Here is an 18,322-nt window from a genome sequence, read left to right on the forward strand (position 1 = left end):
CCCCCCCATTCCCAGGAGGGAAAACATGGAATTGCCGCAGTGCTGAGGAGGAGGAGGAGGAGGAGGGGAGGAGGAGGGTGGGCTCTGCTGCACAAAGCCAGGGCTCTGCCCAAGGCCTCTGCACCACGGGGGGAGCGGGTGAGGGGGGGGAGAGGGGCACCCCCAGGGAGGGGGGGGAAAGCCCTGCAGCCTGGGGGGACACAGGGACAAAGAGGGGGGGCCCAGAGCACTCACGTGGGTTGGTTATTCCAGCAGCGAGCAGCGAGGAGGGGCGCAGGCAGGGATGCAGGCAGTGGCGCAGGCAGTGGAGGGGGGGGACACCAGCATCAATCGCTGAGCCTGCAGCCGGCTGGGGGGAGGCACGAAGCCCCCCCTCCCCCTGCTTCCCCTCGAGATCCCGAATCCCAGCAGGAACCACGAGACCACATCCAGCAGGATTTTTAGCAGCCATTCCAGGGGAGAAATCGGTCCCCCGCCTGGAGGAAAAGCGCCCTCGACCCCCCGCCTGTATCCCTCTGACAAGTTTACAGGGGTTGGGGGGGGGTAATTTTTAATTGGGGTCAAACACAACAAGCTTATCACAGAAAGGGGGGGGACACCGGGTGCATTCGGCCCCGTCTTCACCAGGTGGGGGGCTGGCCCAGCTTCTCCAGCCTGGTTCTGCAAGCGGGGGGCAGAGAGGGATGGGGAGAGCCCCAAAACAGCAGCAGGCGCTCGGCTTCAGCTGGAGCATCGCTCCCTCAACCCCCTTCCCACCAAAGTGCAAACGGCTCTGGTGGTGATCAGGCCACGATAAACCAACTGGGACAAAGCCCTTTCCTTTAGTACCATCAGGACGCTACGAGCCCGAGCTGCCGCCCCACAACGCTGGGCACGAGTTCGGCTGTTCCACAGCAACGGAGTGGCTGCTCAGACAAGGGTTTAGACCTTAGGGAACATTTTATGCCCAAATGAGATGTAAAAGGGGAAAAGGACCCGAGGGAAACCCAGCACCTGCTCGAGGCTTGAGGCAGGACCCACTTTGGCTCCAGGGCTGAGCCCCTCCAGCCCTGCCTGGGTGCCGCCATCCCGAGGGAGCTCACCCCTCTCTTTGTGCCTTCAGCCAGAGGGGAGCAGAGGTGGCAACCTCACGTCCCTTTCCACGGGCCCACAGGGTAGCTTCTTGCCTGAGCCTGGGAGCAGGCAGGGGAAGAATGATGGAAGAAGGAACAACTTCCCTTTGTGGGGCAGTACTTGTGTTGCAGCCCCTCCAGGAACCCTCCTGCCCCACCAAGCAGTGTGTGAGGCGCTGGGCAAGGCCACAGAGAAGCCTAGCACCACCTTCCTGGGCAGACAAGGCAGGAACCATGCCATGCTGAGCCATTTCTCCTGTTCTGATGAAGATGGAAGGTTATTTTCCCTCTTCCCACCACACTGATGGAATTTCTGCACCCACTGTGGTTCCTCCTCCTCACCTAATGCAGCACCAGAGGTGGCCAACACTGTCCCAGTCTGGCTTCTCTCCAGGGACATCCCAGCACGGAGAACGACACCAAGAACACCGGGCAGGTGCTGTCCTTGTAATGGTTGGAAAGATTCACAGGCAGGGATGAAGATGGTGCAGTTTGGATCCAGGCGGCGGGTGGGTTAACGCACGGTGCCAGCCAGCACGGGGGTCCTGACCTCGGCAGGTAGCAGCGGTGACATTGCACCTCGTGAGCGCTGCCCTTGCTGAAGGCCTGAAAGCAAGTTAGTAGCTTGTTTTTATAACACAACAACCAAATCTGGAAGCGTGAAGGTAGTGTTAGTCTGTCCAGGCCGCTCCGCACCAGCTGCTGGAGGATGGGTGAGCACGGTGAGGGGAAAAGCCACCAGCGGTCTCGACTGGACGCTACTGGGCGCCGAGGCGAGCAGCGACCTCGCACTTATCTTAAATCCGAGAACAGGGAAAGACAGAAAGTGAGGGAAGGGAAGGAAAATCAAAAGAGAGGAGGTTTCTTGCGCCTCCTGTTTTCATCCGAGCAGAGCCCTGGGGCTCCAGCCCAGTGTCCGTGGGGGATGGATTAGTTCTAGTTCTACTTTTGGCTGTTGTAAGCTTTGTGCCTCTGGTTCATGGGGTTGTCTGGAGACTTCATCCACTCCTTCTTGAGGAGCTGCTTGAGCTGGGACAGGCGCATGTTGGGGTTCTCCTGCTTCAGGCGTGGCAGGTTGATCTCTTCAAAAGCCGTGAAGGCAGCTTTCATCCGTCGCTCAGGGTGCCGGTCCAGATCGTTGGCAACGCTGGCGGGAGGGAATTCAGAGAGAGACAGGCATCAGAGACACCTCCCCGCAGGCACCAACTACTCGCCCCGCTCTGATCCTCTGTCAGCACAACCAAGTGTGCACAGAATAACGCAGGCGATAAAGCAGGAAACCCTGTGTTACCTCCCCAACCCACTTCAAACTCTCTCCACAGGACAACGGGGCAGGGACGTGTCCTGTTCTTGCCGCTGAGATAGAATGTCACAGCCAAAGCATGAAACGAAGCCAGTTCTGCAGAAGGGAGTGTCTGCAAGAACTTCTCCTAAGGAGAGCCACACCTTCAGACAGCAGCACTACGACACAGCCACGTACCCGAGGGCAGCAATGGCATCTTCGATCGTCCTGGCCTCCACCGATCCTTCCTCCAGCACCCTTCTGTTGATGTTCTCTTCCAAGGGGACCTCCAAGTGAGTCTTCTCCTTCTCCACTGCACGGGGGGGGGGGAAAGGAGGAAACATTAACACCAAACCCAGACAGTGCAAAATCAAAGCACTCAAGAGAAAACTCTCAGAAAACTCAGCCAGAGTTGAGTCTCAGTCCTGGAAGAGAGAAGCCCCTGCTCTGCAGCTCTGCTTCCCCACCTCGAGGTGACAGGAGGTTCCTTTCCGCCCCATTTGGGTGTCAAGCACAGCAAAGCAGGCAGCACAGAAGAGCTGCAAGTAGCTCTTGCATTCCGAACACCTTGTCCTTCAGTGACAGGTGGTGAAAAGGGAACAGCCCTCCTTCCCGCTCCCCAGCCCCCCGCGGCTGTCAGGGCCTTTCTCTGCTGCCACCAGACCTGTATCCGCGTTCTCCTTCTGCTGCTGGTCTTTTCTGATCGTCTCCTCGATCTGGGCCCTGGTGACTTTGCCCGGTGTCACCTGCTTGGGCGACTTCCCTTTAAGCTTCGAGTCTTCCTCCTCCAGCAGGCGCTGCAGCTCCTTCTTGCGCTCCAGCTGCTCCAGCCGTCGCTTCTCCCTCTCTTCCTGGAAGGCAGAAAGGACCAGGTCACCTCTACCCTTATGCCTTCTATCACCCACCACAGCAGCAGAGGGATCGAACTATCCCTTACAGGAGTGGAGAACCCCACTTGGACAGGAAAAGGCACCTCGTTTCTGTTGCTAATGCAGCGCTGACCTCACCGTATCAGAAGAGATGCTGGCTGGTTCCCCCTGACCTCCGTCGAGACAGCGATAGCCTGGCCCTTCAGAATAATAATTGCCCGACTTCTGCCCTCTCTGCAACCATGTGCTGGCTTCCAGTACTGGAAACACAACCCTGCTGTTGAGAAGGAGCGGGAGGCACCAGCCAGGGCTGCTGACAATCAGATTAAGTTTTCCACTTTAATTTTAATAAGTGGTGGGAGGTTGAAAGTTCAGCAGTTGCTCCAGACAAGGCAGTCAAGAGGCTGAATTCGTCCTCGAGCCTGGCTCACGCTCTCCCCAAGAGCCAGGGCGGGCGGTTAGACCGAATCCAACAGCGATGCAGCTCTTAATGTAATTTTAAAGTGCTTCGCAAGGAGTTTAAGAGCCACTTTGCCCTCCGAGGCCCAGGGAACAGGGTGACAAGATGGTGCAACAGGCCCTTAGGTGCTTTCCGCACTTTGGCTTCAAGAGGTTTTTCCTCCTCTCCCCAAACCTGTAAGCTCTGGCAAAAATAAACAGACAATAAGTGAGCGTCTCCGTCTGGGGCAGCGTTTCAGGCCACAAAGCTCTATGTATTTAGGTTAGTTACACAGACATTTAATTATGGCTCTCATCTATTATTCACAGGGATGGCACAAGGAATTGATCGAGCGTTAACGGGACGGGTTTACTCAAAGGCAGCTGCATGGCAAAACCGCCTCAGCAGTAACGCAACCTGATGTCCTCATCGGTGTTTAAAGTGTAGGAGCAGAATCCCACGTGTTGGGGCAGAGATGGGAAGCGAGGCTGGCGTTTGAGATTCTATTAAACAAAAACCCAAAAGTCACTCCGCCGGCCAAGAGTTTAAAGGAAAACCCGTCAAAACACAGAATCAAAGCCCACAAACGTGAAATCAAAGCATGACCTCAAGCTGCGGCTGCTCCCATCAAGCAAGGATCAGGCTTTTCAACCAGCTGGGAAAGGAAGGAATGGGAAGTCTCGTCTAGTTCCACTCCAGCAAAGAGCCAGCAAAGGGATGGAGCCCTTATTGCAACGGGCAGTCTTCAAACCCTTGGTCCTTGAGCGCCCAGTGCCAGTGCCTTCAGACACAACGCCCCAGCAACTGGATCAGGCCTGATTTCAAAGTGCAAACTCATTTATTCAAGACACCAGCTCTCCCTGCCTGCAGCTTTGTTGTCAGGCCTCTCCCTCTGCTAGTAAAAGCTGAGTAAAGAAACACACTTGGGAGATCCAGCAGTTCAACCAGATACCAAGCACAGGCGGGAGACGCAGCACGGCGTTATCTGGGATACTGGTACCGTGCCTGGAACACAGTTTGTGCAAAGAAACTGTCCTGGACTGCTCATTCCATCACTGAAGCGCAGGGGTGACTGAGCAGGGTAACCTCGAGAAGGCGCTGGCACAGCGAGCAGCTCGGCCAGGCTGCAGGCACAGTGGTGGCTTGAATAATTCAGGAGACAGATAAGGAGTGGATACACAAGCACTAACAAGCTATGGGAATGAGACACTTAAAAGCAGAAATGTTATTTATAGTTAGAGAAGATTATCTTTTACCCCTGATTATTACAGAAGAAGCTGTCCTACGAGGCAGCCAGCTCAGCAGCCGGTCTCGCATCACACTGGGACGACGACGCTCCTGACAGAGCGGAAATTCAAGGATAACGCTCTGCTGCCATTAGCTCCTTCCAAACAAACCTCCCCAAAGAGGACACATCCACTTCGTGAAGGAGAAACAAAGCACACGAGGGTGGGGAGCCAACTCCGGGCACTGCGTGCCGCAGGGCACCTGCTGGGGGAAGCTACGCCCTCCTTTCCTGGCATTTACAATTGAGTTTCTATTTGCAGGCAGTAAATAAGTTGGCACCATCACTAATTTGTCACAAGACCTGCAAAATCTACATGCTCAGGTTTCCCCAGCAGCTCTGCACCTTCCGCAGGGCTTAAAAGCAGCGGCTCCAAGCCACCTGCTTCAGCCCCCAGGGCCTGAAGTTGTCACTTATGAAATCTTTCCTCAGGTTGGGCCAAACCAAACTAATCCTTCATGGATCAATTTAACTAACCTGACGGAAGGGAGGCTTGGACTTGTCTATGTGAGACATACCGCAAAGCCATTGAAGCTGAACCTGACAGACAGTAGATTTATGTTAGATCTTAGGGAGAAATGTTTTGCTGTGAGGGTGGGGAGGCCCTGGCCCAGGCTGCCCAGAGCAGGGGTGGCTGCCCCATCCCTGGAAGGGGTTCAAGGCCAGGTTGGATGGGGCTTGGAGCCCCTGAGCCAGTGGGAGGTGTCCCTGCCCATGGTAGGGAGTAGGAACTGGACAGGCTTTGAGATCTCTTCCAACCCAAACCATTCCATGATTCTGTAATTCTATGAAATGACTTTCTCCCTCACCATCGCTGCACTCTGCAAGGAGCAGGGGGTGAGATTCCTTTACCTTGGCACTTCTGTTTGCGAGGATTTGTGTGTTAAAATGCAAGTTTCCAGCCCTGCAGAGGCTGGCTTTAGCAAAGAGAGAGCAAAGAGGCCTTAGCAAAGAACAATTCATTAGTGTTCAGAACAGCTTCCAACCTGCCAGACAGAAGGAGAACAAGGTCGCTCGCACACGGCTTTGAGGGCAAGCAGTTAAGGGAAGCAGTCGTGCTCCCAATCAACCTCTTAGTGCAGGATGGAGAGAGCGTGCAAAGCAGCCTGGCAGAACACGTCCCTCCTCACACGGCACAACGATGCAAAAACATGACGCAGGCAGAAAGCGAGCGGGGCATAACCAACCTGGAGGACGCCTGAGCGCTCACCGAGCTGCACCAAAGCTTTGAGACAGGATCAAATGCACCCCTTTCATCCTCCACAGGCAGGCAAAGGACGCCAGAGCCTGGGGGCGTTGGTTGTCGCTTGGTGAGCCCAGCCTGGTGTCACTGCGTGTCTCTCCACTACATCTCTGTCCCCTGTGCCATTCAAGCCATCAGACTTCATTATCGCATACCTGTTACCATGAAGACCAAGGGCAACAGGAACAGGAGAGGCATAAAAGCAGCACCAAGAGAGTCACTGTTCCATTATATGCTGTTTGTGCTCCTCTAGCACGAGTACTCACCCTGCATTTAACTTGAATTTGCACAAGTACAAAGTGTCTCCTTGCTCCTACATCATCCGCACGCCCTCCCCTTTGCCATCCCCAGCAGGCAAAGCCGCAGGAGAGAACTGGATGGGCTTTAAGGTCCCTTCCAACCCAAATCATTCCATGATTCTATCATTAACAGCCGCAGCTCCCCTGGGAAGATAAGCTGTGACTGGCGCCACAGTGCCAGAGGAGGAATACGCTCATAGCAGGCTGGTGGCATTAGCTCAGATGTTCCTTTATGCGTATCACAGAGCCACCAAACGCACATCAGCCTCTGTCAGCAGAGCTCAGCTTCGACTGTGGCTCTCAGAGCCGGGGGTGGCATTTAAAGAAACCCCAAACTGCAGGAAAAGCAAACAACAAGACAGTCATCCACTGGTGGCAGGTGTTTGGAACATGGAGCTTCCCTAAGCTTCAGTATTAACGTCAGTGGGTGTTGCTGCCCCATCAGCGAGACCCCAGGCTGAGAGCTACAGAGCCCTGGCACGGAGACGGAGCTCTGCGCTCCCATTTATTTCATGGAGCCCAGTGGTCGCGGAAAAAGAATTCAAGGGGTGGAAGGTTTGGTCTAAGCACATCTCAAAGGCTTTCTCTCACTCCTGCCAGCCGGCGGTGCAAGAATTCAGACGTGGCAGGGGTGCATGTGGTGCTGTTAATGTGTTGCTGCCATCGCCTGGGGAGAGCTGACTGCAAAGTGCTGAGAGCATCCTCCCACACACACCCTGTATCCTCCTCCCCACATCCCTCCCGCAGCACATGGCCAGGGCCAGCAGCACAATTTCCATGCCAGCAACCCCTGCAAGACATCTTCTTCTCCAGGGAAGTTTGACTCCTGCAAACGGTTTGGTTTCTGGCCTCTCTAGGATAAGAAATCAGAATCACATACTCCTTCCCTGCTGGGACGCAATGGGGCACAGGCAGCTTCCCCTGTTCTCTGTGGGGATATTCCAGCCTACTGACACTGGAGAAGCAGATGAGGGTTTCCCTGATTTATTTTGCTGCAGGAAGGCTCTCGTTCCAGTCTGTTTGCCATCTGCTCATCCTCACAGATCCGCAGCCCCCAGGAAGAGCCCCTGCGCAGGCACAGTCAGACTGGGAGCCCTCCAGCAGCTCTCCCAAGTGGAGACTTTGGCTGCTGTGAGCTTCCAGGTCCCCAGGAGGGCTTGTAGGAAGCAAACACACTCAAACACAGCATTCAGGTGAAATTCAAACCTAGAAATACAGCTACGCGGATGCAATTCCCAGCAGGAGGTCTCCAGGGAGGAGAGCTGTGCACATGGACACATACACGTGTTTGGTTCCAGCTGGCCACAGGCTCCAACTCGCACACAGCTGAGCTCGCACTCAGTTTTCCTTTTTTCACCTGATGGGAGCAGTGAAAATCCCCTCCAGAGAGCCTCATAAATCCAGGTGGTGGAGGGAGAGGGCGAGCTCTTGTTTGAGAGAAGGGAAATAACACACAGCAGCTGCCAGAGCGACTCGAGGAGGCAGAAAGGCGCAGTGGGGCTGAACCTGTCCCCGCAGTCGGTCCCTCTCCTGCAGAGTGACAAGCTCCAGGGACTGGCACTGAGCTCCAGAGCCCCAGGCACCTACAGATTCTTACTGAGCAAAGCACTGAGCAGGGAGAGGGGCTGGCTGTATGCAAACCACCCCGCTGGTTTCCCTCAACCCCAGTCTGAGGCTCTTGGCTTCCCAGTTAGCAATTCCAGCTCCCCTCTCCAGCCTCCCACGCCCCCTGCCTGCAGGAGGCTGTTTGGAAGCCCGGTCAAACAGGTCACCACTGGCAAAATCTTAAGTAGAGCACCAATAAGTGCTTGTTCCAGGAAGTAATTAGGCAGCATTACAGGACTGCGTGGAGGAACAGCACACAGGGCTCCAAATTCCAAACGTCAAGACACATCGGAGGGGTGAACTCACGCAGACGGACCCAGCAAGCAGCTACTGAGGTCACAGGGACATGCTGGCATCCTGCCTGCCCGGCCACAAGAACCAAAACAGAGAGCACAGCAAGCACCAGATTCACAAACCCAGTAACCCCATAAATCCCATTTATGCCACCAGCAGACGCCCTGCCTGGTTAGCAAGGGGGTAAACAAATCATCTCAACTTAAATCATCAGCACGGGAAGGACACAGATCTGTTGGAGCAAGTCCGGAGGAGGTCACAGAGATGATCTGAGGGCTGAAGCCCAAACCATTTCATGATCCTATGATTTCAGGAGAGGAGCTCAGTGATCACTACCAATTAAACAAACCTAGAAGGCACAACAAGCTGGGGACTAAACAAAACCTTTGCAAGCCTTAACCCTGCTGATTTCATTTTTCTTCTACAAAGTCAAAGAAAAATTGAGGAAAAAGAAGAGGAAAAAAAAAAGCTAAAGAACCGCTTGGTCAAAAATCAAGCGCTGCAGCAGAGTTCCTGACCTCTTACTTAATTCACTGTTAAATGATTCCAGCAATAAAGCTTTTACCGCCTCCCTTGGGAACTCAGCTCCAGCAGATTTCTGAATTACACATCAAAGTTCACACTTACTCCCACTCTCTGCTTCTTTTAGCTCCTAGAAAAGCCACTATTTCCAGCTCTTCTGCCCCAAACTGAGGGCAGGATGTGCAGAGAGATTGCTCCAACTGGGAGGCAGAAGAGAAACGAACCTGTCTGAGCAACCCTGGCTGTCACGGCCTTAGCAAGAGGCTGCCTAGAAGAAACCCTTCCACCTGACCAGCCATTCACCTTCCTTTGCTCTTTCCTCATCACGTGTTTGTCTTCATCCTTCCAGTAGGCATCTTCCAGCTCCTGCTGACGTTTGGCATCGGCTGCTGCCTTTGCCTCAGCTTTCCTCGCGCGGGCAGCAGCCGACTTGGTATTTTCACCTTGGAACTTCTTGGGCATCACTCAAGGTGCTCTGCAGAGAAGAAAAAGTGGGTCAGATCCTTGTCCTGCCTAGGATCTTGGGCTCATCGTCACCCTGGGAAGCAGGAAGAGCTGCAGCTCACACCACAAAACCCCTTTTTGTTATTGCCTCACGCTATTTCGAGATCCCGGCAGAATGGATCTGTTAATGTCCAGCTCTCCCAGGAGGAACTTGTCCCTGCACACTTCAGGACGCTTCCTCCTGGGCCACAACAGGATAAATCGGGCTGCGGGGCTCCTGGTACCGAGTCAAAAGCACCACTGCCCTGCAACCAAGCCAAACCACTCCCTGCTGCTGGGTCAAAACGATGCTGGGCGCTTTCGCTCCACACCGGGAGGCTCCGAGGGGAATTCTCTGCTGCCAGCAGCGCAGGATGAACCAGCACAAATGCTGCATCACGTTCTCTGACTGGCTGTACAGAAACGCAGCCCCGACACCCCATTTATCATGGGTTAATACAGCACACCTGCAGGGTCATTTATTTCCCCTACATTGTCAGACAGCAGGGGACCCTCGAAGTTAACGAGGTGCAATGAAAGGCCCTTCTTCTCAGCACGCTGCCCACATAGACACCACGTTCTCAACCTTAAAACTTCACTTTTAATGACAGATAACTATTTGGTAAACAAGAAACAAGGAAAAGCTGACGTTCAGGGCTGGCTGTTCGAGTTCCAAGCTTTTCAAAGCCTGGACTGGATTAAACCTGTGCTCCTTCCCCATCTGTGCTCTGACCTTTCTTGAGGAGCATGGTCTGGGCTGGGTCCTCGGACAGCACAACAACATGTGGGAGGGTTAAAGATGTCTCAGCCACCCCAGAGCCGCTCCCACAGCTGGAAGGGCCCAGCCCTGCACACAGAACCAGCCTGCTCCAAGCTGCCTGACACCAGGGCCGGCTGTCACCTACCCAGACTGACCCCTCCCAGCCCTGCTCTGTGCCAGCGTCCCCAGTGCCCACCTTGGGGCCCTCCAGAGCCTTCCTGGCCCACCTTTCCCCCTCTACTCCCTTCCCAGCTGCTCAGCCTCTCCTCCTCACTGCCCCAACACCCTTCCAAACCCTCTCCTCTCCCCTCACCCCTTCTCCTCGCTCCCCCTGCACGGGGCCCAGGCCCGTCCCCCACCCCAGCTCTTCCTCTCTACCCTCCTGTCTCCCCCCCAGACCTTCCCCCTCCCTTCAACCTTTTCCCTCTCCCCTCAACCCTTCCCCTCCCCCTTTTCCCCTCGCCCCCAGCCCTTCCCCTCTCCCCTCGCCCTTCCCTTTCCCTTCCCCATCTCTCCTCACCCCTCCAGCCCTTCCCTTTCCCCTCTCCCCCAGCCCTTCTCCTCATCCCCCCAGTTCTTCCCTCTCCCCCAGCCCCTTCCCCTCCCCTCACACCTCCCCCCCCCCCCCACAACCCTCTCCCGGTTCCCCCGGCTCCTACCGGGCCCCGCCGCCCCGCCCGTCGCGCACGTTTGACGTCACCGCCGCGCGCGGTCGCTCCCGCGAGAGGGGCGGGGCGGGCGCAGGGCTGGCAGCCGCTGCCGCCATCTTTATTGAGGGCACCGCCCGACGCTCTCAGGCCACGGCGCCAGGACCGACGGCGGCGGGGAGCGGCGAGCCGGCCGGCAGCTCCCCCACCAGCGGCAGCGCTCACGCCGCGGCGGACAGGCCGAGAGAGAGCCCGTAGCTCTCTGCCCGGCGCTGCTTCCCCTGCCCGGCACAAAGATGGCGGCGCGGCCGGGCGGGGCCTGTGGGCGGGGCCAAGCGCGGTGTGGGCGGGGCTTAATGGGGCGTGGGGCTCCCCCTAGGACACCCCCGCATCCCCCACCGCCCCCCCCCACTGCCCCACACAGCCCCCCAGCTCCCCTCACAGGCCCCCCCAGCTTCCAAACAGCCCCCCAAAGCCCCCCAGCTCCTCCCACAGGCCCCAACCCCCCCCCAGCTCCCCTGCAGCTCCCCCAGGTCCCCCCAGCTCCCACACAGCCCCCCCAGGTCCCCCCCCAGGCCCCCCAGGTCCCCCCCCCAGCCCCCCCCAAATCCCCCCAGCTCTCCTTCAGGCCCCCCAAATCCCCCTCAGCTCCCATACAGCTCCCCCATAGCCCCCCCCAGCCTCCCCCCTCCAGCTCCCCTCCCAGCCCCCCAATTCCCTCAGCATCCACAGTGTCCAAAGCCCCCCCCCAAGGCCCCCCCAACTCCCTCAGCATCCACAGTCCCCATTGACGCTCCAGACCCCCCTCCTCCCAGCCCCCCAACAGCTCCCCCTGTACCTCCCAGCCCCCTCTGCCCCCCCAGCTCCCCTTGTCTCCCCCACCCCTGCCCCTCTCAACCCCCTAGACCCCTCTGCCCCCCCAGCTCCTTTCATCTCCCCGCACTCCTGCCCCCCTGCATCCCCCCCACAAGGACAGGCTGCTCCCATCAATGGCTCCTCCTTTATTGGGGTCCCCAGGACAGGGCTGTCCCCTGGTCTCCCCAGCCCTACACGTGGGTCTCCTGCAGCAGCCGGGCGGTGGCAGAGCGGGGGGGGTGCTGGGGGGCTCCCCCCATGCCCGGGGGCTCCTCTCTGAGGGTCTTGTCACCCACGGGCGGCTGCCTCACGATGTCCCTCCACAGCATGCCCGGGGACAGCCGCGTCCGCTTGGTGGGTCCTGCCAGAAAGGGGGTGCCATGAGGGGAGGGGGGGGACCCTTGGTGCTGGGTCACCTCCCCTCCCAGCCCCCCAGCCTCACCTGGCAGCGAGCTGAGCAGGAACCCCGCCAGCACCGTGGTGACGGTCCCCAGCGCCCCGTAGTACAGGTAGGAGATGGCGTAGAGGTCACCCAGCACGGCCGGCCTGCGAGGGGGGCACGGACCCCAGAGACCGCGGCGTGACATCCCGGGACAGGGAACGTGGGGGGACACCACCGGGAGCACGGAAAGTGGAGTGACGTTCCCGGAAAGGGAAAGTGGAGGGACGTCACTGGGAGCAGGGAAAGTGGAGAGACATCACAGGGAATAGGGAAAGTGGAGTGACATCATAGGGAATCAGAAAAGTGGAGTGACATCATAAGGAATAGGGAAAGTGGAGTGACATCACAATGAGCATGGAAAGTGGAGCAACATTCCAGGACAGGAAAAGTGGAGTGACATCCCCAGGACAATGAGCACGGAAAGTGGAGTGACATCACAAGAGACAGGTGAAGTGCTGCGATGTCAGAGGGAACAGGGAACGTGGAGTGACATCACAGGGAATAGGGAACGTGGAGTGACATCACAAGGAACAGGGAAAGCGGAGTGATGTCACGATGAACAAGGAAAGCCGCACAGCATCCCAGGAGCAGGGGAAGAGGTGTGATGCCCTGGTGGGCAGGAGCGCTATGAGCTCACCGTGGCGGGGCCGGGGGCTCCTCGCGGGCGGGCAGGGGTCCCAGCAGGAGGGTGCGGTTGGTGCCGGTGCGGTTGTAGAGGGGGCAGAGGGCTCCCGAGGCAGGCAGCACCCCCATGGCCGCGGCGCTGGGTGGGTACAGCGTGCCCCCCACGGCCATCCAGAAGGACAGGGCGAAGCCGGCCGCCAGCCCCCCCAGCACGCCCTGTGGCGGAGGAGAGGGGTCGCACAGCCCCGGGATGCAGCAGGACCTCCAACACCCCACCCCGAGCCCCCCGAGACTCACGGCTGTGCTGCACTTGGGCAGGAACATGCCCAGGACGAAGGCACCCAGCAGCGGGCCGCTGATCACCCCCATCACCGTGAAGGAGCCCTGCGGGGGGACGACGGCTTGGGGGGCTGCAGGGTCTGGGGGGCTGCAGGGCTTGGGGGGCTGCAGGGTTGATTTGGGGAGCTGCAGATCTTGGGGGGCTGCAGGGTTTGTGGGGCTGCAGGGCTTGGGGAGCTGCAGGGTTGGTTTGGGGAGCTGCAGATCCTGGGGAGCTGCAGGGTTTTGGGGGCTGTAGGGCTTGGGGAGCTGCAGGGTTTGGGGAGCTGCAGGGCTCAGGGGGCTGTGGGGGTTGCAGGGATTTGGGGTTTGTGGAGTTTTGGGGGCTGCAGGACCTGGGGGGCTGCAGGACTGGGAGTGCTTGGAGGAGGAGGAGGGGACGCTTGGCTTTGTCCCAGACCCCCAGCCGCTGCAGCTCAGCCACCTCGAGGGCTCTCTGGCAGCCAGCGGCGCGTGGCCACGTCCCGCTCAGCCGGGCAGAGCCACGGGCAGGGGTGGAAAGGGCAGCAGGGGAGCTCAGCCCCACACCAGATCCAGCCCCATGCGCCGCGCTCACCTGCAGCACGCCGCCACCCAGCAGCGAGGCCAGAGCCGCCACCGTGATGCACGAGGTGCCGTAGATGAGCGCTGCGGGGAGACGGGCAAGGCTCAGCCGCGCTGCGGGGCACGGCACGGAGCTGCACAGCACGGCCTGACGGGGCACAGCACGGTGCAGCACGGCACAGCGTGGCATAACGCCACATGGCACAGCACGGTGTGGCACGGCACGGCATCATAGAATCTCAGAATCACCAGGTTGGAAGAGACCCATCGGATCATCGAGTCCAACCATTCCCATCAATCACTAACCCATGTCCCTCAGCACCTCGTCCACCCGTCCCTTAAACCCCTCCAGGGAAGGGGACTCAACCCCCTCCCTGGGCAGCCTCAGACAGGGACCAGTCACACTTTCTGTGAAAGATTTTTTCCTAATGTCCAGCCTGACCCTCCCCTGGTGGAGCTTGAGGCCATTCCCTCTCGTCCTGTCCCCTGTCCCTTGGGAGAAGAGCCCAGCTCCCTCCTCTCCACAACCTCCTTTCAGGGAGTTGTAGAGAGCAATGAGGTCTCCCCTCAGCCTCCTCTTCTCCAGGCTTAACACCCCCAGCTCTCTCAGCTGCTCCTCTTCTTCTCCAGCCCCCTCCCCAGCTTCGTTGCTCTTCTCTGGACTCGCTCCAGAGCCTCAACATCCTTCTTGTGGGGAGGGGCCCAGAACTGACCCCAGGATTCGAGGAGCGGTCTCCCCAGTGCCGAGTCCAGAGGGAGAAGAACCTCCCTGGCCCTGCTGGCCACGCCGGGTCTGACCATGCAGGGCACCATGGCACAGCTGGGGTCCCCACTCACACAGCCCCTTGGAGACGAGGGTCAGCCTCCGCGGTGACAGCGAGGGCAGCCTGGGCTTGACGAGGTCCTCGACGGTGACGGCCGCCATGGCGTTGATGCTGGTGGAGGCGGTGCTGGGGCACCGGCACGCGGCACCGTAAGCAGCCTGCGGGGTAGGGGTACGCCGAGCCCCCTTCTGTGGGGAGGCTTGGGGTCCCCTCGGGGTTAGGGGTACCCATCCTCACCTGAGGGTCCCGCTGTAGGCACAGGCCAGGAAGAGCCCCGGCACCCCCGGGAACGTCTCGAAGATGTCAAGGACCAGGTAGGGCATGTACTGCGGGGGGAGGCGGCTGCGGGACCCTGGGACCCAAGCGGGGCCCCGGGCTCCAGCCCCTCCAACCCTCTCGCCCTCCCGCCTCCCTGCCCTGTCGTACCTGGTCGGGGGCCGAGATGTAGCCGGCGAGGAGGGGATCGCAGTCCTTGTAGAGCGCAAACATCACAAGGCCACAGGCCACCGCGCTGGAGACGATGCAGAAGAGCCCCACTTGATTCACCAGCAGTGCCCTGCGAGCACGGGGCAGGAGCACAGCCCGCTGAGCAGGGGCCACGCAGGGAGCTGTGCTGGGGTGCAGGGGCCATGCGAGCGTGCAGGAGCCATGCAGGAGGCTGTGTGGGGGTGCAGGGGCCATGCAAGAGGGTGCAGGAGCCATGTAGGAGGCTGTGTGGGGGTGCAGGGGCCATGCAAGAGGCTGTGTGAGGGTGCAGGGGCCATGCAAGAGGGTGCAGGAGCCATGTAGGAGGCTGTGTGGGGGTGCAGGGGCCATGCAGGGGGCTGTGTGAGGGTGCAGGGGCCATGCAAGAGGGTGTAGGGTCCATGCAAGATGCTGTGCAGGGGTGCAGGAGCCACGCAAGAGGCTGTGTGAGGGTGCAGGGGCCATGCAAGAGGCTGTGCAGGGGTGCAGGAGCCATGCAGGAGGCTGTGTGGGGTTGCAAGGTCTGTGCAAGGGTGCAGGGTCCATGCAGGGATGCAGGATCTGTGCAGGGGTGCAAGGTCCGCGCTAGGGTGCAATGTTCATGCAGGGTTCCTGCAGGGGTGCAGGGGCCATGCGGGGGCGCAGGGTCCATGCGGGGCTGCGGCCCCCGGGCTCCCGGAGGGGTCAGGCTGGTGGTAGCCACCTCCCCGCCCAGGGTAGCCCCAAGCCACACTGGGTCCAGACGGTGCCCAGGTCCGCATGGACTCACATCCTGGCCTCCCTCTCGGTCCTGCAGGCCACGTAGCGCTGGACCTGGGCCTGGTTGACGCCGTACATGGAGAGCCAGACCAGCGTGCCGCCCAGCAGGAAGGTCCACACCGTGTAGCGGCTCCGTGGGTCGGGGTTGAAGCTGGGACAGCGCGGGGCGGGGGTGAACCAGGGCTGGCACTGCCCCAGCGGGGTCACGGTGCGGTGGGGTGGGAGGCACTCACTCGCCAAGGTTCACCCTGGAGCCGTTGGCGGCGATGGCCAGCACCCTGCTGGGACCCCCTGCCAGCAGCACCCCCCGGATGATGATGGCGACGAAGCCAGAGAGCATCACGAAGACTTGGAAGACGTCCGTCCAGATGACAGCCTTCATCCCGCCCTGCGCCAGAGCCACGGGTGAGCACCGGAGCCCCCCGGGACCCCGGAGCCCCCCGCTCCTGCACTCACGATGGTCGTGTAGAAGGTGCAGATGACGCCGGTGGAGAGCAGCGATGCCCAGATGTCCAGCCCAGTCACTGAAGGAGAAGAGAAGGGGCTGAGCAGAGCCCCGGGGTGCAAGCGATGCCTGAGGTGTCCCCGCTGCAACGGGGAGCAGCCCACACGCACCTTGGTTGAGGATGAGGGCAGGGGCGTAGATGACGATCCCCGTGTACAGCATCTGCGGGAAGAAGGGGGTCAGCGCCCCGTCCCACCGGGCAGGGGTGACGCGTGACGGTGCCGCACAAACACCGCGTGCGGGCGCTGGGAAAACACTGGGGTTTTTATTCCAAACAGGGCTCCCGTCGGGCACTGTTTGCTTTGAGCCATGAAAACATGAGCACGGGAATGAGGATGCTTCCCGGGGGCTCGAGGCAGCGCTGGCCCAGCCAGATCCGAGCCCCCACCGCGTCCCCATCCCACCCGTGCCCCGCGGACACGCACCGTGGCCATCACGTACTGCAGGGTCCCACACAGCCGCACGCTCTTGCTGAACCGCAGCTCCAGGTACTGGGGACAAGGACGAGGGAGCCCGTCGGGGCTGTCCTGGCACCCCAAGGGTGTGTCCCCCCCATCCCGGTGCCCACCTCGTAGGTGCTGGTGAGCCCCAGGCGGTAGAAGACGGGGAGGAAGAGGTGGGCGGTGAGGAGCGTGTTGAGCAGCTGCCCCATGCACATCCAGAGGAATTTGGCTCCGTAGCGATACGCCTCGGCCGGCACCCCCAGCACCTGGATGGCCGACATGAAGCTGGCCGAGAGCGAGAGCCCCACGGGCAGCGCCGACATCCGCCGCCCCCCCGTGAAGAAATCCTCCGAGGTTTTCTGGCCGCCCTTGGCGAGGCCGTGGAAGAGGCCGATGCCGGTGGAGACCAGCAGCATCAGCCCGAAGACGCCGTAATCCCAGAGGCTGAAGGTGAGCCGCTCCGGCACCCACACCTCTAGGCTCCCCGCCAGCGTGGTGGCTGCAGCGGGGCTGACCCCGGCCGGGCACCTGCGAGGGGACGGGGACACGGGACGGGGACACGGCACGCGTGGCACCGGCGCCTCCGAGGGGGGGAAACTGGAGAGGGAGAAAACTCCATGCAATTATTGACCAGCATCCAATAAACAGCAGAAAGGACCAAGTGGAGAGCGTGGCTGTTGCTGTGTCCCGTGCTGTCCTATCCCATCATTTCCAATCCAATCCAATCCAATCCAATCCATCCATCCCATTCTGTCATCCCATCCCATCCTATCCCATCCCATCCCATCCCATCCCATCCCATCCCATCCCATCCCATCCCATCCTATCATTTCCAATCCAATCCAATCCAATCCATCCCATTCTGTCATCCCATCCCATCCTATCCCATCCCATCCCATCCCATCCCATCCCATCCCATCCCATCCCATCCCATCCCATCGTTTCCAATCCAATCCAATCCAATCCAATCCAATCCAATCCAATCCAATCCAATCCAATCCATCCCATTCTGTCATCCCATCCCTGGGAACCTGTGTGGAGCACCTGGATGGATGTTTGGCTGCTGAGGGCAGAGCCCAAGCCGAGAGAGCGAGAGCCTGAGCTCAGAGAAGAAATTGCCCTAATTACCTCCCGGTTTGGATCCCGCCGGCAGAGGAGAAGGTGGCAGCACCGGGTCCCGCTGCTCCGAGCACGCTGGGCACCAGCTCCCTGGCCCTGGGGAAGTGTCGGTGCCCGAAGGACGCAGCCGGGAGGGAGCGATCCCACCCAACCAGCACAAACAGGGAGGAGCGGAGCTGCTGCCCCGGCCAAATTAATCTCCAGCCAAGGGGACAAAACAAACCAAAGCTAAACTTTTACCTAGCAAAAAAAAAAAAGGAAAAAAGCAGCTCCTTCACAGGCAGCTGCCCCCATACCCGCAGGGATGAGGGGAGGAGGAGAACGGGGCAGCGAGCAGGGGCTGCTTGGGGGGCTGCGAGGTGCTCGGGGGGAGCTGAGGTGGCAGCAGGGTGAGCAGCGAAGGGCTTGGACGTGCCTCGAGCTCCTCCAGCCCATGGGGAGGGAGCGAGGGAGGCAGGGTCAGGAGGAAAGGATGGAGCATCCATAACCCCTTCCATCCCGCACGCCTCATCACCCTGAGCGGGAGGCCCAGCACCCTGAACCCTGCGGGCTGGACCCGGCCAG

The 18,322-nt window shown here is 59.7% G+C and overlaps 2 protein-coding genes across 3 annotated transcripts; both read right to left on the minus strand.

The window, feature by feature from the left end:
• Nucleotides 1–1,545: 1,545 nt before the first annotated feature.
• On the minus strand, nucleotides 1,546–10,875 carry CCDC124 (coiled-coil domain containing 124). 2 transcript variants are annotated; one of them, XM_069878328.1, is made up of 5 exons: nucleotides 10,853–10,875; nucleotides 9,254–9,425; nucleotides 3,059–3,245; nucleotides 2,593–2,707; nucleotides 1,546–2,259 (listed from the first exon to the last, which is right to left on the minus strand). In XM_069878328.1, the coding sequence occupies exons 2-5, from the start codon at nucleotides 9,410–9,412 to the stop codon at nucleotides 2,055–2,057; spliced, it is 666 nt and encodes a 221-aa protein (XP_069734429.1). In that variant the 5' UTR covers nucleotides 9,413–9,425; nucleotides 10,853–10,875; the 3' UTR covers nucleotides 1,546–2,054. The 2 variants fall into 2 exon arrangements, with proteins under 2 accessions (XP_069734429.1, XP_069734428.1); XM_069878327.1 differs by lacking the exon at nucleotides 10,853–10,875 and adding an exon at nucleotides 10,167–10,377.
• A 963-nt stretch (nucleotides 10,876–11,838) lies between these two features.
• Nucleotides 11,839–17,143, minus strand: SLC5A5 (solute carrier family 5 member 5). The gene is made up of 14 exons (XM_069878307.1): nucleotides 16,765–17,143; nucleotides 16,622–16,687; nucleotides 16,307–16,358; nucleotides 16,148–16,215; nucleotides 15,925–16,079; nucleotides 15,702–15,842; nucleotides 14,894–15,023; nucleotides 14,705–14,793; nucleotides 14,481–14,593; nucleotides 13,657–13,727; nucleotides 13,059–13,145; nucleotides 12,775–12,977; nucleotides 12,138–12,241; nucleotides 11,839–12,056 (listed from the first exon to the last, which is right to left on the minus strand). The coding sequence occupies exons 1-14, from the start codon at nucleotides 17,053–17,055 to the stop codon at nucleotides 11,887–11,889; spliced, it is 1,740 nt and encodes a 579-aa protein (XP_069734408.1). The 5' UTR covers nucleotides 17,056–17,143; the 3' UTR covers nucleotides 11,839–11,886.
• Nucleotides 17,144–18,322: the final 1,179 nt, after the last annotated feature.

The sequence above is a fragment of the Phaenicophaeus curvirostris genome, chromosome 28 (assembly GCF_032191515.1).
Source record: "Phaenicophaeus curvirostris isolate KB17595 chromosome 28, BPBGC_Pcur_1.0, whole genome shotgun sequence".
NCBI lineage: Eukaryota > Metazoa > Chordata > Aves > Cuculiformes > Cuculidae > Phaenicophaeus > Phaenicophaeus curvirostris.

What these genes read in the sequence shown, in the direction of transcription:
- CCDC124 (XM_069878328.1), bottom strand. Translation starts at nt 9,412, where the DNA reads ATGCCCAAGAAGTTCCAAGGTGAAAATACCAAGTCGGCTGCTGCCCGC. An exon ending in TGAGGAAAGAGCAAAGGAAG is followed by an intron (nt 3,246 to 9,253) that starts GTGAATGGCTGG and finishes TCTGCCTTCCAG; the next exon opens with GAAGAGAGGGAGAAGCGACG. An exon ending in GATGCCATTGCTGCCCTCGG is followed by an intron (nt 2,260 to 2,592) that starts GTACGTGGCTGT and finishes CCCTCCCGCCAG; the next exon opens with CGTTGCCAACGATCTGGACC.
- SLC5A5 (XM_069878307.1), bottom strand. Translation starts at nt 17,055, where the DNA reads ATGCTGCTGGTCTCCACCGGCATCGGCCTCTTCCACGGCCTCGCCAAG. An exon ending in TGCCCAAGTGCAGCACAGCC is followed by an intron (nt 12,978 to 13,058) that starts GTGAGTCTCGGG and finishes CCTCCGCCACAG; the next exon opens with GGCGTGCTGGGGGGGCTGGC. An exon ending in CCTGCTCAGCTCGCTGCCAG is followed by an intron (nt 12,057 to 12,137) that starts GTGAGGCTGGGG and finishes CCTTTCTGGCAG; the next exon opens with GACCCACCAAGCGGACGCGG.